The sequence below is a fragment of the Penicillium cataractarum genome (genome assembly GCF_028827025.1).
Source record: "Penicillium cataractarum strain IBT 29864 chromosome Unknown utg000002l, whole genome shotgun sequence".
NCBI lineage: Eukaryota > Fungi > Ascomycota > Eurotiomycetes > Eurotiales > Aspergillaceae > Penicillium > Penicillium cataractarum.
The window spans coordinates 586,418-612,443 of NW_026622738.1; the positions used below are offsets into that span (position 1 = coordinate 586,418).

General features: G+C 49.8%; 11 protein-coding genes across 11 annotated transcripts; 6 read left to right on the forward strand and 5 right to left on the reverse strand.

Moving 5' to 3' along the window:
• Positions 1-1,420: 1,420 nt before the first annotated feature.
• Positions 1,421-4,603, forward strand: N7496_002263 (F-box/WD repeat-containing protein; the record flags this gene model as incomplete). The annotated part of the gene is made up of 3 exons (XM_056695194.1): positions 1,421-1,717; positions 1,772-4,423; positions 4,478-4,603. 3 exons carry the CDS (start codon positions 1,421-1,423, stop codon positions 4,601-4,603), a joined length of 3,075 nt encoding a protein of 1,024 aa, XP_056557406.1.
• A 952-nt stretch (positions 4,604-5,555) lies between these two features.
• On the reverse strand, positions 5,556-6,711 carry N7496_002264 (translation initiation/elongation factor MRX8; the record flags this gene model as incomplete). Its single annotated transcript, XM_056695195.1, has 2 exons — positions 5,556-5,961; positions 6,035-6,711. 2 exons carry the CDS (start codon positions 6,709-6,711, stop codon positions 5,556-5,558), a joined length of 1,083 nt encoding a protein of 360 aa, XP_056557407.1.
• Positions 6,712-6,810: 99 nt separating this feature from the next.
• Positions 6,811-7,424, forward strand: N7496_002265 (putative AP-3 adaptor complex subunit sigma; the record flags this gene model as incomplete). The annotated part of the gene is made up of 2 exons (XM_056695196.1): positions 6,811-6,879; positions 6,942-7,424. The coding sequence occupies 2 exons, from the start codon at positions 6,811-6,813 to the stop codon at positions 7,422-7,424; spliced, it is 552 nt and encodes a 183-aa protein (XP_056557408.1).
• A 428-nt stretch (positions 7,425-7,852) lies between these two features.
• N7496_002266 (60S ribosomal protein eL8) lies at positions 7,853-9,149 on the forward strand. The gene is made up of 4 exons (XM_056695197.1): positions 7,853-7,915; positions 8,196-8,273; positions 8,349-8,858; positions 8,919-9,149. Exons 1-4 carry the CDS (start codon positions 7,913-7,915, stop codon positions 9,117-9,119), a joined length of 792 nt encoding a protein of 263 aa, XP_056557409.1. The 5' UTR covers positions 7,853-7,912; the 3' UTR covers positions 9,120-9,149.
• Positions 9,150-10,260: 1,111 nt separating this feature from the next.
• On the forward strand, positions 10,261-10,992 carry N7496_002267 (DJ-1/PfpI family protein; the record flags this gene model as incomplete). The annotated part of the gene is made up of 3 exons (XM_056695198.1): positions 10,261-10,267; positions 10,338-10,576; positions 10,618-10,992. 3 exons carry the CDS (start codon positions 10,261-10,263, stop codon positions 10,990-10,992), a joined length of 621 nt encoding a protein of 206 aa, XP_056557410.1.
• A 505-nt stretch (positions 10,993-11,497) lies between these two features.
• N7496_002268 (putative spindle pole body component) lies at positions 11,498-14,401 on the reverse strand (the record flags this gene model as incomplete). Its single annotated transcript, XM_056695199.1, has 4 exons — positions 11,498-11,536; positions 11,597-13,997; positions 14,053-14,261; positions 14,342-14,401. The coding sequence occupies 4 exons, from the start codon at positions 14,399-14,401 to the stop codon at positions 11,498-11,500; spliced, it is 2,709 nt and encodes a 902-aa protein (XP_056557411.1).
• Positions 14,402-15,079: 678 nt separating this feature from the next.
• N7496_002269 (WD40 repeat domain-containing protein) lies at positions 15,080-16,616 on the forward strand (the record flags this gene model as incomplete). The annotated part of the gene is made up of 3 exons (XM_056695200.1): positions 15,080-15,117; positions 15,184-15,349; positions 15,423-16,616. 3 exons carry the CDS (start codon positions 15,080-15,082, stop codon positions 16,614-16,616), a joined length of 1,398 nt encoding a protein of 465 aa, XP_056557412.1.
• A 656-nt stretch (positions 16,617-17,272) lies between these two features.
• On the reverse strand, positions 17,273-18,031 carry N7496_002270 (uS17 family ribosomal protein; the record flags this gene model as incomplete). The annotated part of the gene is made up of 1 exon (XM_056695201.1): positions 17,273-18,031. One exon carries the CDS (start codon positions 18,029-18,031, stop codon positions 17,273-17,275), a length of 759 nt encoding a protein of 252 aa, XP_056557413.1.
• A 970-nt stretch (positions 18,032-19,001) lies between these two features.
• N7496_002271 (NAD(P)-binding protein) lies at positions 19,002-20,073 on the reverse strand (the record flags this gene model as incomplete). The annotated part of the gene is made up of 5 exons (XM_056695202.1): positions 19,002-19,192; positions 19,272-19,588; positions 19,640-19,746; positions 19,810-19,968; positions 20,032-20,073. 5 exons carry the CDS (start codon positions 20,071-20,073, stop codon positions 19,002-19,004), a joined length of 816 nt encoding a protein of 271 aa, XP_056557414.1.
• Positions 20,074-22,450: 2,377 nt separating this feature from the next.
• N7496_002272 (2-deoxyribose-5-phosphate aldolase) lies at positions 22,451-23,215 on the reverse strand (the record flags this gene model as incomplete). Its single annotated transcript, XM_056695203.1, has 1 exon — positions 22,451-23,215. The coding sequence occupies one exon, from the start codon at positions 23,213-23,215 to the stop codon at positions 22,451-22,453; it is 765 nt and encodes a 254-aa protein (XP_056557415.1).
• Positions 23,216-23,699: 484 nt separating this feature from the next.
• On the forward strand, positions 23,700-25,993 carry N7496_002273 (uncharacterized protein; the record flags this gene model as incomplete). Its single annotated transcript, XM_056695204.1, has 4 exons — positions 23,700-23,969; positions 23,990-25,019; positions 25,040-25,098; positions 25,133-25,993. 4 exons carry the CDS (start codon positions 23,700-23,702, stop codon positions 25,991-25,993), a joined length of 2,220 nt encoding a protein of 739 aa, XP_056557416.1.
• Between the last annotated feature and the right edge of the window lie 33 nt (positions 25,994-26,026).

Below are 26,026 nucleotides of genomic sequence, written 5' to 3' on the forward strand. Positions count from 1 at the left end.
AGTCGAATCTAGGGAGAGTGGGGACCAAGCTCATGGGGAATCCCTTGGATCAGATTATGTGGAGATGCATTTTATTACCCTGGAAGGATCTATCCCTTTGTCGCCTTGCTGGATCTCTGTGATATAAACAAAGTCCCCCGACGCGAGGAAAAGCTATGTGGTCTCAGGAGGGTGCCAAAGAAGAATCTAAGAATTGGTCCCGAAACTTGATTGCTAGGAATCGAACCTAGATTATCCAGTGTTGAAATCGAGGGTTTGCCGGCATACTGCCCATCTTGATTGAGATATGCGCTCATAGAGTGGGTTACCAAGGCATGCACCGGGTGGCCACCACCTTGGAACCGGGCATATATCATATAGCGCAGTGGTTGAACAAGTTAAAAGTATAGTTAGCAGCCCTGGGCCAGAGTTAACTAATCAAGCCAACCGGCTTGGAAGAGGCCCCACCTGCATCACGTGACTGGGCCGTGGCAAGTGGCTGGACCGTTGTTTTGCAAGTTGGCTCGGTTGCTCCCCACATCGTAAACAGGTTTGGACTTCGTATTGCTCTCCCGAGACAGAGAGATATATTGGCATCTGAACGTATATCAACTGGCTGCATATTTGGCAGGTCTCTTTCACCAGAGACCTGTTTTAATCATGAAAGAACTATCCGTTGGTGGCAAGTACTAAACAAAGGCACAGGCCCTAATGAGAACCACAAATCGGCTTTGATGGGTGGTGGTAGCAGGGTTTCAAGGTTTTCACGCTGCAGGAAAGAATCCGGTGAAATTCTCGGTCGCGATAGATGGGCAGAACTAATATGGATTTCGGTATAGATGATCTAGGATAGTATAGACACGATCAACTAAAATAGCCAGGTTGTGGAAAATAAACAGAATAAGATGAAGCACCAAGTCCATGACGTCCAGTATAGTTGCCGTAACGATCTGGTAACTCTGTAAGGCGGGACTCGGATTAATTGTTGTTCTCCGCCTTGCCCCCCAACTCAGGCCCTCGTCAGCCGCCACTCTTTCCTCCCCTTTGAAACCTTCCTTGCTTCCTACCTCAAACCTCTCTCCTTCTCCTCCCACCATGTTCTAACCTTCTTCCTCTCCCCGTAAATGTTTGTTTTGCGCCATCATTTTGACGGGGTGTTGTGTTAACACCCCTCCCTCTGACCCCGGAATCAAAACTCTGGATTCTGGTGGTATCCGATCGTTCGACCTCTTGGATTAATCAATCACCTCTCCAACCTTACCACTTCCCAACCCCCCACCCGAGCTGGTGTGAGATACCATCTCTACCTACTCCATCGCTTGACATACTTGACTCCAAAATCGATCATCGTCTCGACCCCGAACGCATCCATCCTTTCACCACACGCCCATGTTTATCGCCACCTGGATCTTCGCTTAGTTGAATACTCCAAGGACGCGACATGGATGAGCACGACCAGGAAGATGTTGGGCAGGGGCCCTCAAGTAACGACTCCTTCGCCCAGTTCTCCTTTGCTCCCGCGACTCGGACCACCGTGGTGACTACGACCACCACTACAACAACGTCCTTTCCGCCTCTCCTGATCAAATCCCCGCGTGCTACAAAGGACCTAGATACGAGACTATATCCCTTGGCATCTACGCCAACCCCAGCAAACTTGAGAAATCTTCGGTTCAGACTCGGGGACCAGTCGATCGTCTTCGATGAACCCAACGATACTACTGCGGCCTTCACCGAGGTAAGCTCCTCGATCCGCTTAAGTCCGTGCCCCAAGGCTCACATGTTTCTCTAGCTGAACGAGAAGAACGATGCTCTGAAGTCTTCAAACGGTTTGATTCGCTCTGTGAACTCGTTTACCACCGAGGATGATAGTGCTTCCCGACGACTGGCAGCCCCACGATCTGTCGCTCGGATCAATCATCCCAATCCTCCGCCCCGACCCGTCTCCCCCGTCTCTATTTCGGATCCTCGTCCCGCTATTCTTCCTCGGTCCCGTGCGGTTCGAGTGCCATCCGAGCCTGTAGCACGACGCACCCGCCACTATGCATCGGCTTCTACCCATCTCTCTCCTGCTGGTCTTGCCACTCCGGAAACTGAGCACAATATCGGAAGTCTGGGTGAGGGCCCGTCCTCGAAACGGGCTCATAGCGCAAATTTCCCTCGCAGGGAGACCCTGTTACGGTCACCCCTGTCTGCAGAGGTTGGCCCATCCGACGCCGGTGCTCAGAAGCTTTTGGAAGACCTGGCTCAGAACCGGGAGCTGCAACCCACCAAACCGGACACAACCGCAGCGGTCACATCAGACCCGAGCTCCTTCACACAATCGGTATCCTTTGCCTCGACCGAAAGTTCGTCACAGCGAAGACCCGACCTGACGGCTCAACTCTCGGCTATTGACAATGCTATGGCGCAAGATATGTGCCTGCCCAGCCCCAGCCTGTCCCCAGTGGCTGCCATGAATGCGCTGCATGGCGAGTCCTCTTTTGACTCCGAGGGGCCGGATGTCGACACGGATTCTAGCTTGGACCACAATGTTCCACGGTACTCGAAGACTGTGCGCCTTCTTGATACAGATGTCTCTCGGCCCAAGAGTCTCGCGACTACGTCACGATCCCCGCCATCTCTGATGGATATGCCCAAGGTGCTCGAGTTTTTTGACTCTGTACCGGACGAACTGAAGTCGTATCTCATGTATCAATTCTTGAGACGATGCCCTAAACCCACTCTGCATTTTGTGGCCGATGTCGTGAACCCGACATTGAAGTGTGATTTCCTGACCATGCTCCCTCTTGAACTGAGTTTGAATATCATCAAATATTTTGATGTCCAAACCATGTGTCGCGCGTCACAGGTTTCGAAGAAATGGCGCCACATTGTCAGCTCTGATGAGAAAACATGGAAGGACCTGCTTGATCGTGATGGTTATGCGCTATCCGAGGGAGAGCTGGAGCGAGCCATCCGAGAAGGTTGGGGCTGGCAGTGCAGCAGCACTGATGACTTTGAGAGAGACCTGAGCAAACAGTTCTCTTCTCGGGTTGACGGAGAGTCTTCGCCCGTTGCTTCCTCTTCCCACGCTCACGAGAGAGCACCATTGACATCTTTGACTCCGAACAGACGTCCCAAGCGAAAGGCAAACACTCGCGCTTCGAGTCGCAAGCTAGCTAAGCGCAAGATCTCTTCTAGTGGCACCGACCATTCTGAGCCAGATTGGAAGAGGGACATTGCTGCATCGGAGGCTCCGTATGCCGCTGCCAACGCTGCGGCTGCGGCCGTTCCTTATCCCGATGTCGGTATGCCGACCCTTCGTGGACTTTACCTATACAAGGCTCTCTATCGCCGACATCACGCTATCCGCCGTGGCTGGATGAAGCCTGAAGTCAAGCCGCAACACCTTGCCTTCCGCGCTCATGACCGCCACGTTGTCACTTGTCTGCAGTTTGACACGGACAAGATTTTGACTGGAAGTGATGACACGAATATCAACGTTTATGACACCAAGACTGGTGCTCTGAAAGCTACTCTGGAGGGCCACGAAGGTGGTGTCTGGGCTCTCGAGTATCACGGAAACACGCTAGTCTCCGGTTCTACGGATCGATCTGTCCGTGTGTGGGACATTGAGCGTGCTAGATGTACACAGGTCTTTAATGGCCACACGTCTACCGTGCGCTGCTTGCAGATCGTCTTGCCCACAGAGGTGGGTAAGGATGCTGATGGTCGTCCGGAGATCATGCCCAAGGTTCCTCTCATCATCACTGGATCTCGTGATTCGAACCTGCGCGTGTGGAAGCTTCCGAAACCGGGCGATCCCTCGTATTATCCTAATGGACCCCTGGCGGATGATACTGACTGTCCCTACTTTGTGCGTGTATTGTCGGGACACAGCCACTCCGTCCGTGCAATTGCAGCCCACGGCGACACTCTTGTGAGTGGAAGTTACGATTGCACGGTCAGGGTTTGGAAGATCTCCACCGGTCAGGTTCTTCACACCCTTCAAGGCCACTCCTTGAAGGTTTATAGTGTTGTGTTGGACCACAAGCGCAACCGTTGCATTAGCGGTGCAATGGACCACATGGTCAAGGTCTGGTCGCTGGAAGATGGTTCCCTGCTACACAACCTCGAAGGTCACACCTCCCTGGTTGGTCTACTTTCTTTGCAGAGTGACTACCTCGTTTCTGCTGCGGCAGACTCCACCCTCCGCATCTGGGATCCCGAACACGGCCACTGCAAGAACATGTTGAGTGCACACACTGGTGCTATCACTTGCTTCCAGCATGATGGGCAAAAGGTCATCTCCGGATCGGATCGAACCTTGAAGATGTGGGATGTCAGTACCGGTGCCTGTGTCCGAGATCTTCTCACCGATTTGAGTGGAGTGTGGCAGGTGAAGTTTAATGACCGACGATGTGTTGCTGCGGTGCAGCGCGACAGTTTGACGTACATTGAGGTGATTATCTCTTCCAGACTGCTGAATATCACTCGGTACTAACCAATTATCTAGGTTCTTGATTTTGGTGCCGCACGGGATGGTGTCCCTGAAAACAAACTCGGCAAGCGTATTGTGGTCAATCGTCGCGGACGAGAGATTGCCACCAGCAACGTTGATTCTGACTCAGACTCGGACTGAGTCCACTATGATCCGCGGCAATCTTCAACCACGATACTCACACGCCAGACTGGCCCTTTTATCTCCTTTCCACGTATTTTTTTGTGTTTTCTTCGTTTCCCTATTCCCCCAACAAGCCCGCTTTTCTCCATTACACTCTATTCACGATACCCTATCCTTACGGCTCTGGTCTCTTCCCTTGAAAACAACCCTTTGCATAGCGCGGTCGGCATTATTTGGTCATCCAGCATTACGATGGGGGGACTGGCGTTAGACTTTTCCTGAGTTCATTTTCATTATCATCATCGTTCTTCATTTGTGTTCTCGCTTTCGGGAGGCTTTCTGGTATCCTTTCACACGTTCATCATCTTATCCATCGAATCTTGCACCCTTTGTCCTTTCTGCATTTACCCTACAATGTTGTCTCTTTATTGTTCGCTATCATCATTGCTGTGTCCTGCATGTTACTATCATTCCTTGTGTCTGAAGTTTTTGTTATCGATGGCAAGGCTTCTACGGTATCCTAGGAGCCTGTTGCGACACACTCAATTCTGATCATTACATCTCTTATCTTCAAAATTCATGATCTTGTTAGGTGGTAATAGATACAATTCAAATTGGTTGTTCATATAATTTCTTGCATGTTCCAAGTAGGATGGGTATAATAGTGTCATCTTTGGTAGGCTGGCCCATTTCCAGCACAACCTTGGGCGTGGCCGATCAAGCGGGCAGCCACATGCATCGTTTCGGGGCAAGCTAAGGAGACTTCTTGATCAATGTACTCTCCCAATAGGAGGGAGTAGGCAATAGCCACTTCTCGACGAGGTCGAACATTTTCTGTGCCTTCAGTCTTCGGGTGGACACATGGTGCCAAGTTCGCCCTCGCTGGGCATGTATGTAGAGAGCCAAAACCTTCGGCAATCGTAGACTCTATATTCTCATATACTCTCATGAACGGCATACTCCCACTCAATCAAGTAAAACCCTCCGACGTAGACTGCACACCCTCCAGACTCCCATCAATACCCGCCGCCGACAAAATAGCCCATCGCACCGCATCAACGCCCAACACCCGACCAGGCCCAACATGCGTATCAGCACTACACGTCAAAATCTCCCCTAAGGCACCGGGCCCATTCGATACACTCTGATCAGGCTGCACCTGCGGCTGCAACTTGTGTAGAAGATCCTGTAGCCGCTGGATTCCGATTGCCGAAGCGCCGGACTTTATTTGTTTCTTGTTCTTGGCGAGGATTTTGTCTACTTTCGAGAGGATTATTTGGTGGGGGATTGCGTAGCGGCGGAAGAGGCTGAGGATGTCGGCGTCGTTTTGTTTTATGCCGTGTTCGCTGTCGATGAGGATGAAGGCTCGGCGGAGTCTGGTATACGTAGTTAGAAACGCTGGCCTATAGTAGAAGGTACTTGCAAAGGAGAAAATATGTTGACACCCACTGTTTCCTCCCCTGGAGATACTTCATAATCTCCATTCCCCATTCCGAGCGACTCGCCTTGCCGTAACCGGGCATATCCAGCAACACAACTTTATGCTCGCCCCCTTTCGTACCGCCTATCCCGAATGCGTTCATTTCCCGCGTGCGCCCCGGTTTAGAGGACGTCCAGCATATGTCCTGTCCCATGATTGCGTTTAGCAAAGAGCTCTTGCCGACATTCGAGCGGCCGAGGAATGCGACTTCGGGCTCGACGGAGGAGAGAGGTGTAGTGCGGAATTTGCTGGCGGACCATAGCTTTAGGGGTGAATGGCGGGAGGGAATGAATATTTTGTCTGCGAAGGCGAGTTGGGATGGTGTTGGGGGTTTGGTATCCCAGTAGTAGCATAGATCGGTGGGCGTGAGTTCTTCGAGAGTGCGCTTGTTTGGGTTTGAGGAGGGAGTTGGGATTATTTTGGCAGGCGTGGTAGTCTGTGGTATTTGGTCGATTAATGGCCTGGTGACTGCCTTTCTGGGCACGGAGACCCGTGCTGCTGCTGCTCGTATCCTCATCCTCGCTGATGATTGTGATTGCCAGTTGTGCTCATGTTGAAGCAGGCCCGTCGCGGTCTCCGGAAAATTGGCCGCACGGACCAGGCCGAGGCCGAGGCCGCAGTTTATCGGCATCACTGATAAGAGCATCGTCATGCAGTCAGTCAAGACTTGACCGCGATCATCTCCACCTTTCACTACATCGCTCGGTCTGGACTTTACTGTGACCAACAGCTGTCAATCTACAAGATGATCAACGCAGTCCTCGTCTTCAACAACAATGGCCAGCCACGGCTAACCAAGTTCTACACAACCTTGGTATATCCCCTACATTTCCCTGCGCAAACACTCACACCAGCCCGCTAACTCTTTTCTTCCAGGATACCCAAACCCAACAATCACTGATCGCCCAAATATACCACCTAGTCTCGCAGCGCCCATCCAGTGCCTGCAATTTCCTCCCCCTTCCACCACTCCTCTCCCAAGGCGCCGCCAGCTCAACCGGACCCTCCGATGCGCCAACTCAAATAACATACCGCACCTACGCCACGCTCTCCTTCATCATGATCTCCACCTCGACCGAGTCCCCGCTCGCCCTGATCGATCTAATCCAAGTCTTCGTTGAGGCATTGGATCGCATGTTTGAGAACGTTTGCGAACTAGATCTGATCTTTGGGTATGAGACGATGCATGCGGTGCTGAGTGAGATGATTGTTGGCGGTGTGGTTGTCGAGACGAATATTGAGAAGATTGTTGCTGGTGTACGCAGTCAGGAGGGGACGAGTGGGAAGAAGAAGGCTGTTCAGGCTGCCAGCGCAAGTCTGGGGCGTGGAGCGTTGCCGGGGTTAGGGGCTTGGCGGTGATGAGCTAGGAATACGTTGTATTGAGGCTGTCTTTACCTGATTTGGTGCATCTTCAGTGGCTTTTTTGCATGGCCCTTATTGTTGTCATCTTCTACGGCGTCTTAATGGATTGTGTTGTATATAGAGTCTTGCGTGCTGCCCACGGGTAGCCGGATATGATAATGGACCATGATTTTCCGATATTGATATGCTAAAATAAACTGCGTATCATAACAGCTCCTCTATTCTGTAAACTAACTAAGGATTCAAAAATAATAGAAGAACTATGCCGGGGCTGGCATCCAGCATCCAATGAGCCTCTTCAATATCATACATGTCACGTGATATGAGCCAAGTACCTCCCAACTTCGGTTAGCCCTAAGCCCTACTCACATGACCACGCTAGCGCGACCCACGAGAAATTCATAAGATCGGTCTTCCGTCTGTCGAACTTTTCCCTTTTCTCATCCGTCAACCGTCACCCAGCGCACCGATCTTCAGTCGACAAAATGGTAAGCACTTGAACGTCTTTTGTTCAGGCTTCGCCCACTGCAGCGATGCCGTCAGACAATTCTGTCTAGCTTCCGATTTTTCGAAATCGAAGCGCAATTCCGTCGATTGCCCACAGCCTCGAAAGAGATGTGGAACAATCATGGCGATGATTTTGGCTGGAGGTCAGCCATGCATTGAACGCCCGTAACACGGTGTTCATTTGCATGGCGCTCCTTAGAGTTCAAAGAAGATGCAGCCCGTTAGGGACAAGATCGCTGATCTTCTTTTTCTCAATGATAGCCTCCCAAGTCCGGAAAGAAGACCGCCGCCATGCCCTACCCCCAGGGCAAGGCTGGCTCCTCCAAGAAGGCCGCTAAGGTTAGTAACTTCTTCTTTCCCTGGGAGTGTTGAGAAAAACGAAGAATGGAAAATACTAATCAACCCCCCACACAGAACCCTCTCATCGAGAAGCGTTCCCGCAACTTCGGTATCGGCCAGGACATCCAGCCCAAGCGCAACCTGTCCCGCTTCGTCAAGTGGCCCGAATATGTCCGCCTCCAGCGCCAGAAGAAGATTCTGAACATGCGTCTGAAGGTTCCTCCTTCGATCGCTCAGTTCCAGAGCACCCTGGACCGCAACACCGCTGCCCAGACCTTCAAGCTCCTCGCCAAGTACCGCCCTGAGACCAAGGCCGAGAAGAAGGAGCGTCTCGTCCAGGAGGCTACCGCCGTCTCCGAGGGCAAGAAGAAGGAGGATGTCTCCAAGAAGCCCTACAACGTCAAGTACGGTCTCAACCACGTCGTTGGCCTCGTTGAGAACAAGAAGGCTTCCCTCGTCCTGATTGCTCACGACGTTGACCCCATTGAGCTGGTTGTCTTCCTCCCCGCTCTCTGCCGCAAGATGGGTGTCCCCTACGCCATTGTCAAGGGCAAGGCTCGTCTCGGTACCGTTGTCCACAAGAAGGTATGTTTACCCATGACAAGCATCTATATCCATGAGCCCAAGCTAACTTTATACCTTCAGACCTCCGCCGTTCTGGCTCTGACTGAGGTCCGCGCTGAGGACAAGGCTGAGTTCTCCAAGCTCCTCTCCGCCATCAAGGAGGGCTACACCGACAAGTACGATGAGTCCCGCCGCCACTGGGGTGGTGGTATCATGGGTGCCAAGGCCAACGCCCGCCAGGAGAAGAAGCGCAAGGCTGTTGAGAACGCCATCAAGGTCTAAGTTAATCCTTTTCCGGGATGACTTGATTTTGTCTTGACGTGATCGCCCCTTTCTCAAAGCGCTCTCCTAAAAAGTTCCAATGGGAAAAAAATAATCAAGGTGTTGCAGGCTCCGGATGACTTATTGACGGCCAAAAAATTTTCTTTTAGCTTTAGATTGGTGGGAAAGAGCCCTCGGCCCTTTGAGAGTCCCATTCTAACCAAAAAAGAAAAGAATATTTTCTCTCACGAACTTCCCCTCGACGGCCTTATGTACCACTTTTTTTCCTTGCAGATACCCATGAATGCATTTCTCAAACTGTTCAATATGCCCTTGTCGCGTTTCGGCGATGCTCATGGCTAGTGTAGTAAATGGTTAGAATGGCATTCATGCAGTCTGCTCGTACTTCCTGTAGATCTGTCACTGTAGTTCCATTGTAGTTCTACGCTGATGAAATTTTTCCTCGGTGGAACCTTCAGCAATTTTGACCTCGACATGGTCCACCTCAAAGCTCCACTCCTAGATCATCCTCACGTGATCATGGTCTTTCATTCAACGACTCGATCTATATCCCCAGGTGGATCTTGTTATGTCTTAATCTATAATTCGAGATTAGGATGGTCTTTTTGCAAGGGATCATTCTAATTGACTCTAGTACCTCTTCTGAAATGTCACATCTGTTGTTCAATCTTGGGTGAGTGGATGGATATATACCTACGGAGATATATTTCCATTGGGTGGATAGCATGCAACTATATAGTCTTGAGTAGTATCTAACCTTAAACAATTGACTGAATGGAACTTTCAAAATATCCAGAATCCGTATTGCTTCGGTAACTGTACATGATAGTCATTCAATCAATCACGCTGTAGGGAGGTTCCATGGCATCAAGCCCGAAGGATCAGCCCATTGGAATCGACATTCGGCGCGTTATGACCGGACGAATTAGAAGTTAGTTAACATGGATGGATACGAGAATGGACGCCTTCTAGTGGCTTGAGATCCTGCACATATGAGTCAAAGTAACCGTAACTCATCTCAACTAGAACCTATCTCTATCTCTTCCAAGTCAAACATAAATAGCCACCTCTCTACTCCCCAGAACAACCTTGTTTACTTCTACACCTATCAGACTCATCCCGCACACCTACACCCATCAACATGAGCGGTAAGCCTTCATCCCCCCACCATGACTATTCTATTAAATATATAGGACTGTGGTTACTAACTAAACACAGACAACCCCTCACCAAAAGCTTCCCTCCGCATCGGAGTCGTCCTCTTCCCAGGCTTTCAAGCCCTCGACGCCTTCGGCCCCCTAGATTGCATCAACGTCCTCTCCAGAACCGAATCCATAACCCTATCCCTCCTCTCCACAACCCTCGACCCAGTCTCCACCCAATCCCCCGACATCCCAACGACAACGGGGCAATCCATCTTACCAACCCACACCTTCGCAACCGCCCCACCACTAGACGTCCTTCTCGTCCCCGGCGGCCGAGGCTCCCGCGGCTCCAGCCCCCCGTCACCGAAGCAATCGCATTCATCCAGAGAACCTATCCAACGCTGCAATACCTGATTACCGTGTGCACGGGGTCGGGACTCGTCGCGCGGGCGGGGGTGTTGGATGGGAAGCGCGCGACGAGTAATAAGATGGTGTGGAGGGAGATGAGTGCGCTTCGGGCGGAGGTGGAGTGGGTTGCTAGGGCGCGGTGGGTGGTTGATGGGAATATTTGGACTTCGTCAGGGGTTAGTGCTGGGATTGATGTGACGTTGGCTTGGATTGGGGAGGTTTTTGGGAAGGAGAAGGCTAAGGGGATTGCGGATTGGATTGAGTATAGTCGACATGAGGATCCGGATGTGGATCCTTTTGCTGAGCTTTATGGGCTTTGAATGTGGTTGCAGGTTGTATGTATCCCGAGGATTAGAAAGGAACTCTACTCATCTATTGCAATGTAGAAACGTTATCAGACATTGGTAGTTGTACTCCAATTTCCCTGAGAAATTGTCCATGGTATGTCTCGAACCAGAATGAGCTTCATAGTGTCCACGAACGAGTCCATTCAGCTACTATTAGCATAGCCCCCATACCCATGTCCTCTATGATACAAATGGAGAACCCTAAAAAAACCATATAGAGAAAGAGAAAAAACAACAACAACAACAGAGTTGGTATGGGGAAATCACAAAAAACCAAGAGATCCGGCGCAAAAAGTACAGACCCAAGAGACCCAGCCTAATGCGCCCAGAAGACCAGACATGTCCCACCGCAAGGCCAAAAATCATGAATGCATCACAAATAAAAGCCTAGTCTAAGACACGCGTAGAATAGAGAAAAGAAGTTAGGGAGGTAGGGAGGTAGAGGCATAATCATGATCGCAGTCATCCGGGTTGGTCATTAACGTTGCGCGGGTGGTCGTGACAGCCCTTGACGAGCCTATTCTCAATGTTAGTAGGGAATTCAAATGCCATTACCATTACGACGACCATCACTTACCTTCATTTGTTCAATTCTCGCCTTCAGCTGGCTTGTCACCTCCGCCGCACGCTTCCAATTCTCAGCAGGCTCTATAGACCTAGGCGGACCTTCGTCTTCGGTTCCATAGGCAGAGTTTCGAGATGAGCGTGTGGGGCTTGCAATTCCAGAAAGACCATAGGTAGGGCTGAGCTTGCGTCGACCTAGGCCAAGGCCAGCATCTCGGCTACCCAGTCCCCCTGGTGACTCAAGACCATTGTTCTCTTTCTCCTCACTTGGGCTGGCCGAGGCATAGCTTCGTGGCCTTGTGCTCTCAAATCGGGATCCAAGATGCAGGCCCGAGCGAGCAACATGTCCGTTGCTGGCAGGTTCCTGGTAGATCGAGGTAGAGTCGGGAATGCCGAGGCTGCCAGCTTCGGACCCGGCATTGGGCGGGCTCATCGCTGACGCGCGAAGTGCTCGTGCTAATTCGCGCTTTAACCTCTCAATCTCCCGTTGCTGCTTTTGAACATTTTGCTCCGCGGCTTCGGCGTCACTCCGTGCGCGCACCAGTTGTGTCTCCTTGGCCTTGATGCTCAAAACATCCCTGGTATGATCCTCGATCAATTGTGCGTTCTGGTTCTGCAGCTCTGTAATCTGCGAGTTGAACTTGGAGCGCTCGGTCTTCAGATCCTCGATTGTTCGAATAAACCTTTCCTTCTCTGCTCGGAGTTCCTCCAATTCTGCACGGTCTGCTGCCGACATGGCGCTCACTGCTGGAGCAGCCGGAGCCGGTGCTGGCTCTGCAGGTGCTGCAGGCTTAGTAATGGGACGACCTGCCAGGCCACGACCAAGACCAAATTTGGGCGCAGCAGGTGGAGGTGCTGCTTCTTCCGTCGGCGGGGAGACGACTCGTCGCTGTGGTGATGCAATACCTCCTGGACCACCGAGCTTACGCTGGAGCTTGAGGCCCGCTCCGGTAGGAGCAAGACCGGGTTTTCCAAGCTTCGAAGGGATCGCCCTGGCGGCAGGCTTAGCTGGGGCCTCTTCTACTGGAGGTGGAGCGGCGGCCGCGGGTGCCGGTTTCTTCATTCCCAGAGCAGGCTTCTTCCCTGGAGCTACCTTTCGACCGGCTGGTGCGGCGGGCTTGGGAGGAGCAACGATCGGCTTTGGCCTGTCCTTAGCCTTCACCTCTGCAGTCTCAAAGTACCCCTTGATCTTGGTCTTTCGGATCTCATCCAACCCATCGAGGTAAGGGTTCATGGCCCTCTCGCCCAAGATCTTCATCAATGTACCCAGAATCTCTGCACCGCCAGATCGGAGGGCCTCAGTGGACTCTGTCATTGCTTTCGTACCTGCATCAGCGATTGCCTTGATATCTGGCTTTGCTGGTACAGTGCGGGTCGTGCGAAGGCAGCGGATCAGGAACTTGAGAGTCTCCTGCTTCACCTGAGGGTTCTTGTGCTTGAGGAACTCCAAAATTTCCTCCAGACAATCCGAGAGATCCGTTGACGAGAAGACAGCATCCAGTGCCTGTCCCAGAGCGTCTGCCACGGACTGCTTCTTTTCCTTCAAACGTTCCAGCATGGGAGCCATAATGGTAGATCGATATTTCATGAAGCCATTGCGCAATCCCTTTGCCAGTAGATCGACACAGTTGGCAGCAACAGTAACGACGGCAATGTTGGCATCTTTCATGCACTTGGCTAAAGCTCTCACGATTTCATCATAAGGGCCATCCTTAATGCGGGGCACATTGATGGCAGTATAAAGAGCGTCCAACGCTTCCTTGCGGTCTTTCCATTTTGACGAACCGAGCTGGTCGTGGAGATCCTTGGGGATTTTGGGCATAACGTCGACGGGCTCGGCCAGATCAAATACATCCACCTCTTCGGCTTCCTCCTCGGCGTATTCCTCACCACCCTGGTCATCCCCTCCGTCGCCGGCTCCCGGGCTTGCGCTGGCCGTGGCCATAGCATCCTGCTGTGCCCGGGTGAAGCGCTCTTGCTTGGGCGGGGCGTCTTGCTTCACGTTCTCGAACAGCTTTTCCAAGTCTTGTTGCTGCACCGGCTTCAGGTCGGCCCAGAAGAGGGGCTTGATGGCCTCCCGCAACCATCGATATAATTCCACCGTCAAATTCTGTGCCTCGGCTCGAACATTCTTGTCAGCGTGGCCGAATACTTTCGGAAGTGCTTTCAGCGTCGGCTTGGGGTCCACAATCTTGCATCCAAAGTTATGGTAGAGGGTTGTCAATGCGGCAAGGGCACCAGCGATCGTTTTAGGCACTTTGTGGGAAAGAACGGGGAGAAGGTCTTCGAGGACGGGATCGGCCGTGTCGAGTTCAACGCATAGTAGGAGGGCTTCCTGGGCACTGGCTTTGCCCGCTGGTCTGGCGCAGGGGAGACCCTTTTCCGCAATCGGCCCGATCGTGTGAGGTCGAGTCCTGGGATATTGTCAACACCACAACAAGTAGGGGGTATATCAAGTATTAGACTTACCTCGTGCATGCTTGTACTCCACCGAACTTCAAGAACGCACAGTAAGACCCTAGACCTTCCACTTGCGCAGCCACATTGGAGTCTGCTACAGCCCCTTTCCACAACCCGGGGTCTTGTAGGAATGGTGTGAAGACAGGATCTGACTCGTCAGGAGACTTTTCGAATTGTGCCTTAGCATCCTCGTATCCTTCCTTGCGCACTTTCCAGTTCTATAGAGCCAGATGGTTAGTCCCAAGGTGTCATTGACCGCATTGCCGTAACGTATTCAACAGCGCAAGAAAGATCGAACCTTGTGAGCAAAGCGATCGGGGAGGGGTAGAGAGGAGAAGTCCTCCTCGCCTTCAGCCATGGTGACGGGCTAAATGATCAAAGGAAGTGTCTGAGACCGAGCAAAGTCTGTAGATGCCTCCTAGTTAGCATGCTATGTAAATCGTGGAACAGCGCATATAGCCTCCTGACAAAGGAATTTATAAACAAAGTTCCTTTGACCTCAATGAAACAAGATTTTCCGTACCGGGAAGTGTTTGATGCCCAAAGGAACGGACTGGGGGGCTATGAGTGCCGAACTGGCCTCAGTCTGCGATCAGGGATGTGGATCGCTTGAAATCGGGAGCACCGGGCAAGGTCAAGAGCTGAAGAACGACCCTAAGCGCAAGAGCCCGATAAGAAGTTAAAAATGGGTGGGCCTGGGTGAGGATCTGGCCGTAGTTAAGAGGGGAAAGGAAATAAACAGCGGCGGGCTCTGGCGATCGGAAAGTAAACAAGCGGGCTTGGCGGTGTCGAGGGTTGTTTTTGTTGTGACCCCGCGGTGGATCATCGCTGGCCTTCTGCGATCCCGACTTTCCCACGATCTTACGCAATTCCGATCAATCTGGTCGCCTGCTTCAATTCGACTTGAATTTCAGGTTCTCTGGCCTTCATCATCTAGACTCCCTGTCCGACTGGGACCCTGAAATTGTGACAACCTCCGGTGCATGCGGAGGTACACTGAAGGACTGCTTGGGAGACACACAAAACCGCCGGCACCATGAGCCAGCTCCTCACGGCGCGACAGGCGGAGGAGCTGTATGTTTTCTGATTGAAAGTTCTTTTTGGGGATTGGGAACTAACAAGAGGGTCTCTCCGCTATAGGCACAAGGCGATGATTGCCTACATGACCGCTGCGAACTTGCCCCAGAGTTGCGCTGCGCTACGAGAAGAACTTGGAGAGTCAATCTCCGTCGAGGATTCCACACTGAAGAAATATGAGGGGCTGCTGGAGAAGAAATGGACCAGCGTAGTCCGACTACAGAAGAAGGTGGGGGGAAAAGACACCTGCATAACGCAAGGGCTAGGGAAGAAAAAAGGAGACTGACGTGCTGTGGATATAGATTATGGATCTGGAGACTCGGATAGCCAGTCTTCAGACCGAACTGGATACGGCTACCCCTACATCGCTTTCTCGAAGAAACCAGGATCCGGTATCTTGGCTACCCCGAGCCCCTGCTCGCCACGACCTGGAGTCGCATCGGCAACCCGTCACCTGTGTTGCCTTCCACCCTATATTCTCCTCTCTCGCCTCCGGATCGGAAGACACGACGATCAAAATTTGGGACTGGGAATTGGGTGAACTGGAACGGACAATTAAAGGCCATACGAGGGCGGTTCTTGATGTGGATTATGGCGGACCGCGAGGAGGTACTCTCCTTGCCTCCTGTTCGTCCGATCTGACTATCAAATTGTGGGACCCTGCCGATGAGTATAAGAATATCCGCACCCTGCCAGGACATGATCACAGCGTCTCTGCAGTTCGCTTTATTCCATCAGGGGCAGCGGGGTCCCCGATGTCCGGCAATCTGTTGGTGTCGGCATCCCGTGATATGACACTACGGATATGGGACGTGACGACTGGATATTGCGTGAAGACATTACAGGGACATTCTGCTTGGGTGCGAGACGTTGCGCCGTCACCAGACGGGCGCTTCCTGTTCTCCGCGGGAGATGACCAAGTCCCGCGTCTCTGGGATATATCGTCAGGGGAGCCCAAGGCCACCTTCCTTGGGCATGAACATGTGATCGAATGTGTTGCTTTCGCTCCTACTACGAGTTACCCACATTTGGCTCCCTTAGCGGGACTGAAAAAGCCGCCCCCTGCGTCATCCTCTGCCGAGTTTGTTGCTACGGGTGCCCGTGACAAGACTATTCGTCTGTGGGATGCCCGGGGCAACCTGATCAAAACATTGGTTGGCCACGATAACTGGGTGCGAGCTCTCGTCTTCCATCCTGGTGGGAAGTATCTGCTCTCGGTGGCAGACGACAAGACAGTACGATGCTGGGACCTGACTCAAGAGTGCAAGTGTGTGCGCACCATCAATGCTCATGACCACTTCGTCAGCTCGATTCGGTGGGCACCCCCGTTGATCAAGGAGAGCAGTGCCAACGGGGCTGCTGGAACCAATGGCTCTGCAGAGTCTTCGACTGCCAACGGGGCGAAAGACGATCCCAACGCAGCCAGCAAAATGTCTATCCGCTGTGTGCTCGCCACAGGAAGTGTCGACCTCAAGGTGCGGGTCTTTGCCTCGTGAGAGCCGTTCAATGCTGTCAGGAACAACGCTCATAGCAGGATCTTGACGAGACCTGATCCAGCATAGTCTGTTGAGCCGCAAAAGGGTTCACAGACCATTTCGTCTACGAAGTTACGGTACCTCGGGGGGTTTGTTCCTCGACAGTCTGGAGGATTTGGGATTTAGAAGGATCGCCATTCGTCATTTCTGGGTAAAGGAGTTGATTTCTCTTGCTTGATACCAGTGACTTACTTTCCATACGCAAGTTCTTAGGGATTGGGGATGGTCAGCCATGACCAAGTGAGAGAGCGAGATTCGTGCAATTCAGTTTTGCAGTGTATACACTCTGGTTTCTTTCTTGAGATGGATAGGGCTCTCTTCTCGTACATACTTCTCTAATGCCGCCACGTTCAATCAATTTTTGTTTACGCCACGAAGAGTCTAGACTTGATATAAATATGAATCTAGTACCCGCTCCGTGAGAAATTTGGTAGATCAGAAGACCACCGAGGCGATGAGCAAGATGGTAAATCAATCAATGATGCTGTAATATAGTATAGTACAAATAATCCGATATGTAGTCCCAGCACGGATATCCAAAAAGAAAAGGGTAATAGACCTGATAAAAACACGTAGGCCAATGCTCAAAGTCCTTCAAATCCCATTGTAGCACATTTTCATGCCTGGACTTCAGCAGTCCGCTCCTGCACCAGCTTTTTCACCTTGCCGATGCGCTCCTGTCCGAGGAAAATACGGTGAATCAACCCGGCCGTAGAAAGCGCCTCTCCCTCTTGAACAAGACCCTCCTCTCGTGCAATAGCCTCCAAATCAAGCTCCTCACCCAACCGCCGTGACTCCCTGCGAACATACTTCGCAGCCCAGCGCTTTTCACGCTCCTGCTCGCGCTCCTCCCGCGTCAACAGAGCCGGTCGGTCCTCAATGGGCACAGCGAAAGGAGTGATAATGCGCTCAACGACGTGGTGCACGCGGCGGCTCTTGGGAGCACCGGAAGAGAACTCGATCACGTCGCCCTTGCGCAGAGAGTTTTGCGGGTCGGATACCAGGAGCTTCACTTCCTTGCGGTAGTGTTTCCGGATGTGCTTGTCCCACTCGTTAGAGCGGTAGACCACAGTGACAGTGCGGTCCATGCGGCCGACGGAGGTGACAGTGCCGGTCTTGGTTGAGGAGGCATAGTCGCGGAGCAGCGTGGGCGGGTTGAGAGTTTGGGATTTGGGGATGGTCGGCGTCGGGGTGGCGGGGGACGTTGGTGGAGGGGTGATGGGTTCTTGTGTGGATTCCGTAGGTGTGTAAGAGTTGTAGCGAATGCTTTGGCGGAGGGAGAGATTGGAAGGGACAATGCTTGATCGTGCCAGGCTCATTGGCGATGCAATTGAGCGGATGGGCATCGCGGCCCGCAGGAGGTGGCTCGGTGCCATTGTGGTTTCAAATACCTGTCGCAGATAACTCCTAACCAGAGAGATTGGGAAGCTGAAAGGACAGGTCGTCGAAAGTGTCGAGTAGGGATAGACTGGAAAGGTTGGACGAGCGCCAAACACTGGAAGCCGCGGAGTCGGAGTCGCGGAGTTCGTTTCTGAGAATTTCTCGGGGACAGTTTGCAATGTTTGCATCGGCTTTCATGGAGAAGTATGTAGGGCCTTGCAGCATAACAGAGCACAATATCTATCTCTCGGGAATTTGAGCAATAATAATTGATTTGGACTAAATATAATAATAATAATTAAAGATAGAAACTGGGACAACCAGGGGGAAGTATCTACGGCAAAGCAATGTGATGTAGACCACTCAAGGTGTTTCTCTATACACTCAAACCAGCCGCAATATCCGAAACAAAGTCTTTGGCAAGCGATTATTTTTAGTGTATAGGAAAAGAATAATTCAGGATGGCTCAATTGCTAGATGAGATGTATTGATAAGGTCAGACACGATGTTAACCTTAGAAATACCCCCTAGCATTGGGATTTTTAATGATAGGACCACCGGGCACCGCGAGATAAGATTACGCTTACAAAAAGACCTTTGTTTTCTCTAACCAGGGCTACTTCTCATTTGTGCTAGCTTTCTGCTTGAGAGCAACATCGAAAATTTCAAAGTCCTTGCATATCACAATATACCTTCCCTAAGACATCTGACATGCGGTGGATATAGCCCCTCATGCTGATATGGGCTATATGTCACAGTCGGCTTTCCTATATCTAGAAACACTACGGTTGCAATTTCTAACTGCTGTTTCTATGGAACAGCACGTAAAGATTCTACGCATACCAGAGGATCCACCACTGATAATGGAAATGAAGTGTGCGCTCCTTAGTGAAAAAATTCTGGCGAAGACGTATATACTCCCACAATTGAACTAACCATACCGCCGTTACAAAGAGGCCCTGGAAGTTACAACCATTGCTGGTTCCCAAAATGCGAGACAAAAGATCCACCATCCCCGTTTGCCACACTTGCGTTTTCCATGACGGAGAGAATGTCTTTGACGGAAGACTCGGTGGTACTGGGACCTTTGAAGTTTGGCGCATACTCCGCAAAGGAGTGCATCATCTTTTTCACGCGTGCTTCTTGCGCCGGGCTTGCTATAAACATCACAAATCAAATTTTAGCCAAATTTTGATTAAACATTTGGCTGGCCTTCATAGAGTAGCTTATACGTACCATCATTGTAACGCCCGGTATCCACTAGACCTGGACAGATACTCATAAAGAGGATTCCTTCCTTGTTATACTGTGCACTAAATTTAGCCACAGCAGTGTTCAAGCCTGCTTTACTAATAGCGTAAAGTGCCGACAACTCTATGCTCAGTTTAGGAATCATATCGAGAGCGGCCTGTCCACTAGTAATAGCGATGACTTTCTTTCCCTGGCCTTGACGTATAAGGGGAACAAACACATTGAAGAGATGAATGTTACCCACAACGTTCACTCTCAGGAGATGCATGAGTTCTCTTTCAAGAGCCTCGGGCTTCTCCCCACTAATGCTAAGGCTTAGCTAGCTCTTTCTGAATAAGAAGGGGTGGACTTACAGTACTCCAATTGGGTCATACGCATCGAAGTGAGCGACTGCACCGGCATTGGCGATGAGATAATCGAGTCCACCGCCAGTAATATTCGCTACTTCAGTGGCCGCAGCCTGAAAAAATTAATATTGTGTTGATCGATATTCTGTTGACGGAGATGATGTAGTTAGATTCACCTGAAGAGAGCTATATTCTGTGATATCCCCCTGTAGGATATGGACGTTGGATCTTCCTGGCCATTCTTGAGCCACCTTGGTTTCGATAGCAGACTTGTTCCGAACAAGACCGAAGACTGTGTTGCTCGGATTGCTAGATATCTGCTGTAACATCTCCCACTATAATTGCAAAGTATTAATATGATGTTTGGATATAAGCACTGTAGATGTACGGTCGCTTACTCCAATCCCTCTAGATGTCCCGGTGATCAGATAAGAAGGCATTTTGGGCAAGCTAGTCTTTGTGCAAGTCGGTATGGATGAGACAGAGAGAGAATATCACAGCGGTATTTATGCTTTCTTTCGAACTATTAGCTCTGCGGGGTTTAATTAAGTCCTCTGAAATGTCATATTACAGAAAGCTACCTGCTTCCTGGAGTGAACTCCGCTTTACGACATGGGGTGATAGTTTTAGGCCCCCCAGAAGTCAAAAATAGAACCAGATAACTGTAGATTAAGAACTTACGCCTTTAGCTCCGTTCAATCCCTCCGAAATTGCAAAATGACGCGTGGCTCGATTTTTTAGTAGCTCTGATCTCAACATTTTGAAGATATTATTCGTGGGGGAGCGATAGCTGCAGGACATGCCGCAGGACAACGGTAATTCCATCCATATATGGTTCCACTTTTGCTTATACATCGGTTAATTATCTCCGATAGGACTATGTCCATTTGCGAGCAATGCATCTAGACTAATTGGGTATGTCAAAGCTCCGGGCTTAGTGAGACAGCAGCAACAGGAGGCATGCGATGATACGTCCATTAACCACCCGATAGATTCGTAATTTCATTTTGATTCCTTCGGCGCTCCCATTGTATATTCAGAGCCTTCCGTGTCATGCTGCGTTGTTCATAGTGAGAGCCCGCTACCTATGTCCACTCCAGGGCTGCTGCACCCCCTCGCTAGGTGCCAGGTCCACGGATCTTTTATTATTATTGTGGAGCGAAGCAGATTAATCTACTGAAAACCCTAAACCTAAATCTTACGATTTACTTAGTTAGCAAACATGCAAAATCACGCTCTAGGCCCCCTTACCTTACTATATCGAAGTAATTACCTATTACAGTGGGGGAACTGCTGACGGATTTTGGTGCATTGCCTGATTGGGAGATTTGTCAATCTCTGCTTGGTGCCTTGGTCTGGTCCGTTGCATTACTTTCCTGTTTAGTCTATTTGATTTGTTTGTTTTATTGGTTTATAGAGTGGCGGCGAAAGACCTCATGGAGATGAGAGAGAAGGGAGATTAGACAGACACACACAATCTTACTATTTGATTTATACATACACACTTCGCATACTTGTTTTGACAGCAGTTTCTTCACTTCCAATTAAATTCGTTCACCACGTCTTTTGACGGTCGCTTTCTCTACATTTAGCATTCGCTGCTGGGCTCGCAGCGCTCGCCCTTGGGTGTGTGTTGTATGGCTTCCTGCCAGCCTTGTTGGTGGTGTGTTTGGCGCATCTATCTGTCCCTCTTCGATTTGCATATCTCTCTTGCGTCTCGGCCTGTCTGTACCGACCAGACTGCCATAGTGTATCCCTTGTTTACTATTTACGGAACCTTTCTGCCTTACCTAGCGCCTATAAACCATAGAATCTTCTAAAGGAATACTATAATAGAAATATAAGTAACATAAGGAAAATAAAAAGGCTTCTCTAAATCGTTAGGTATTATAGAAGTATCTTTAGTATCTAAACTTCGGTGACGCTATTGGTACTATATGAGAAATCTGCTCGCACCATATGGTGCTTGATTTCTGTTTAGCGCCGTCACACCTAACAATTACGCACTATACATGCTGTCTTTCTTCTCTTCTATCCGAGATATCCTACTAGAATCATATGACCCACTACCCATTCAATTCAATTAAATTCTGAAGTCGCAAGGGTACTGATTTAATGTAAATGCCACGTTCGTAAGGCCGATAAACTAGTGATTCACGACCGTGGGATTTAAGTTGAATTAACTTAGTGGTGGGGTATATGACCCTAGTAGGGTAAGAAGATAGAAGAGAAGAGAAGAGGGAAAGGATGCGTGTACATAAGAAGGAAGGGGGTACTTTTATCGTAATTCTTTTATGTGACGGGCTTAGCAGAAATCAGGCAGGAATCAGACCCTAGGTAGTGCCGCCGGCCTTTTGGGAAAGTGCTAATAGCCGTACCCTTCATATATAGTTTATATACTAAACACCATTAACAAGGCTGAGAGGAACCTTTATAACACACACCTAAGGGCGAGCGCCACTAACGAATACTGAATGGACTAAGATAATCAGATGGAGACAACGTAGCTGATAAAAGACGTAGTAAACAAATTGAATTGATTGTGAGAAAGCAATCGATAAATAAGCATGTGAACTATATATAAATCGAATAGAAACGAAAGTGTGTCTCCTCTTCCTTCCTTATCTCCATGAGGCCTTCGCCGCAACTCTCCGCTTTAACAAATCCAACAAACTAAACCAATCAAACAGACTAAATAGAAAAGCAGTATATCAGATTAATTTAAGTGAAATAAAAAAAAACAAAGCAACGCGCAAAGCCAGGCAAATCGACTAACCCGTCAGCAGTTCCCCTACTGCACTAATTAAAATAGAAGAACTATTCTAATCCTGTAGTACCTGCATCGAGCAACAATGAATAAGCATCTAAGATATTAGCCGTCTCAGATGCCCCAAAGCGCCTAGCCCCTGCTTTATAATACGCCAAGATAGCTTCTATAGTATAGCATCCACCCGACGCTTTGATTACTGACTCCGGCTTCAGGATAGAGCGAAGAAGCTTGACAGAATGCTCGACGTTGTGCATCTCATCAGGTCGTGTTCCAGTCGATGTTTTGATAAACCCGACCCCTGCACGCTCGGCAGCCAGGGCGGCTGCTGTAAGCTGTTCATCATTGAGAAAGAAGACTTCGACTATAGCTTTGACGACAACTCCATATGACTTTATATTGTTAGTAGGAAATTGAAAAAGAAGCAGAGAACTGACATCACCCACCTTTGCTGTTTCAACTACTGCCCGAATGTCTTGTTCCACGTATTCAATATCCCCACTCAACAATGCGGAGAGATTGATAACCATGTCAAGCTCTTGGGCGCCGTCCTCTAACGCAGTTGTTGCCTGCAGGACCTTGATAGCAGTATGATCACTTCCGTGCGGAAATCCGATGAAGGTCTGCAAATTGATCCCAGTTCCTTCTAGTAACTTTCTGGCTTGTTTCACCCGAAAGGGCTGGGTGACAAATTGACCGGTGTGGTAATCTTTGGCCAGTTCGATTCCATTGACTAGGTCTTGCTCGGTGTGGAAAGGATCAATTACTGAGTGATCGATCATTTTGGCAAGCTGGTCAACAGTTGGAGGCGCCATATTGAATTGGAAGGGAGCGCTAGATGAACCTTCAGGTTGCCTGATTCATTAGAATTTCTGGCTCATTATAAAATTTTCCACCAGAATCCAGAATGAGTGGGTGCTTCAGTACAAGTCTACAACCATTACCCCATCGGGCAACAATTCGTGAGGTAGTAAGTGAATAGTGGGATGGTGGCGTTTTGACCCCATGGGGAAAGGCACTTGGGGAGCGGACGGCGGATAACCCGCACTTCCGCCTCGTACAAGGGACTTTAGTCCCATTAAGCTTAAGCCAGTAATAATAATAATAATTAATGCTGCAATCAAGCCGAGAACAAGGCGACTGAGGAGGCCAATGAGATTGATTTTCCCACGTTTGTGGTTTATCGTGGCACTTGACCCTTTTTGAACTTGTATTGTCCTTGACGTCTTCATGATCCGTGATCATCTTCTATGGCTCTTTCTGAGACTCTAGGGCAACTAGTTTCTGATCACTCTCACAATGCCTCATTATCCTCGAAAGCGCATATCAGTCGCGTGCCAATACTGTCGCCACAGGAAGCGACGATGTGACGGAATAAAGCCTCGGTGTAGTCTGTGTCGCGACTCTGAGATTGATTGTGAATATCCAAAAATTGTTGATCAGTACGCCTTGCAGCTCCGCGTGAGCTTATCATACCGCGAAGCTGACAGCTTCTGGTTCCTTCAAGGTCCCCTCGAAAAACTGAACCGAAGGGAAATGGCCAACGGGCCCTTCTTCATCGTCTGGATCGTTTGGAAAACCTCCTGCAGAGCTCAGAGCAATCGTCATATACAGAAGATAATGACGAAGCTTGCGAAGAGAGTAAGTCCAGAAATGATGTGCGATTCCCCTACGAAGCCCTCGCGGAAGATCTGCCATCACTACCCGAGGCGATACCGTTTGACGAGGAATTCAATCTCAAGGAAAATGGTCATGAACGTGAAGACTCGCAAGCACGAGCCTCAGGAATTACACAAATAAACACCACTCTCGAACTACACAGTCCGCTAGAGCTATTGGGTGACACACAACTGCAGCACATAGCTTCGGGGTTAAGTTACGATAGCACTTCGTGGCAAACTTCTCATCCTAATCTCCAAGTGGCCCATCTGGATTTTCCAAGACCTGGCCATGTGTCGCGCTACAACACACACGACCCCAACTCTGGAAATGAACTATTCAGTATTCCGAATAGGCATCTCTCTTCAACAGGCAGTCTATTCGATCTTGAACCAATAAGACACCTGATAGGAGAATATCCCCATGACTTTTTTTACCATGTTGAGTCACAAAGAGTGCCCTCCTTGAATAATAATCTAAATTCACCCGTGTCAGACCTTGACGGTCTGGACTTGACACCCGAGGGCACTGAACCACTTCTGGCCGCATTTTTTGCCGACGTACACATACATTTTCCTGTTCTGAATTGTGACACATTCCGGCCATTTTTCCAAGATACGCTAAGAAGTGGACGGCATCAGCGCATCGATTTAGCACTCTGCTTGATGGTTCTCGCGTTGGGGAAACTTGCATTAAATATGAGAGAGTCTGGAATTATTGTGGAAAGTCAGAGTGAGAATGGAATGGAATATTTTTTGGCTGGTCATCACCTGCTAACGGCAAATTTTTGGTCGTACTTCCAACTCGGGACATCCATGCCAATGGGCCTGATTCTTGGCTCGATTTACCTTTCATACAACAACTACTCTCTGGCAGCTTGGCAGCTGACATTCATGGCTTCTACCAAGGTTCAAATCATTATTTCTCAGTACAACTCTCCCAAGGCCTTCATAAGAGACAGTGGCTAACATTTCATTCAGCAAGAAGCCAGGCCTTCCCAGAGATGCCGAAGAGACTATTGGAAGATTGTGCTGGGCATGTTTCATAATTGAGTGGTGAGATATATCAGAAAGATTATCAGATGTGTCTCCGTGGCTAATAAAATCTCATTCAGCGATATATTAGCCGAGCTTCATCTTCCCAGGAGTGGCATCGACTCTGTAGTTCACCAAATTCGGCTCCCGCGGTGCGATCAGCAGGACGGCTTGCTATTTTTAGCTCTGTGTTCTATGAGGTCATTACTGAACAGGATTCACCACACGCTGTATGCAGCACCCGAGACCTTTATTGAGTCTGATGAGGAATCAAATACTGAGGATAGCATTGCATCGTCACCAATGTTCTCCAGACTCGTTTTGACTCCAGGGCTAGAAGGTCTCATTAATGAGTTGACAAGGCAACTGGAATGCTGGTACACCTCGCTTCCGGACCAAATCAGACCCGATTTGGATTCAAATACGGCAAATGGGCCTGTTCATCGCTGGCTTCTCTCACGATACTGGTCTGCACAAAATATCATCACCCGTCCATGCTTGTTGTATGCTGCATCAGTCTCTGATGCATCTAGTATACCCCCGTTCGTAGTTATGAACTCACAAATCTGCGTCGAAAGCTGTCGCAAATTTGTTAACAATGCTACCGAGGCCCTTAAATATCCATCACAATACACCTGGATGATGGCGCAAGCGTGTGTGCTTACCTCCAAATTGAACTTAATTTGCAAGGCTAATTTTCTTAGGTGCCTGTCATGTGCTTTAGTTTTGACAATTGCTGCAAGAAGTACTGTCCTCAAGCCATCAGTACCTGACTTGGATGATCTTCTAACGAAAATGATTTCTATGAATCGTCGCTGGGCAAAGCCAAATTCAAGTAGCGAGTCCATCGATTGCATCCTGAGTATCATTCAGAAAAGACAACGGTTGGATATACTGTGATATTTGTGGGGGCTCGTTTTTTTTTTTCTACAA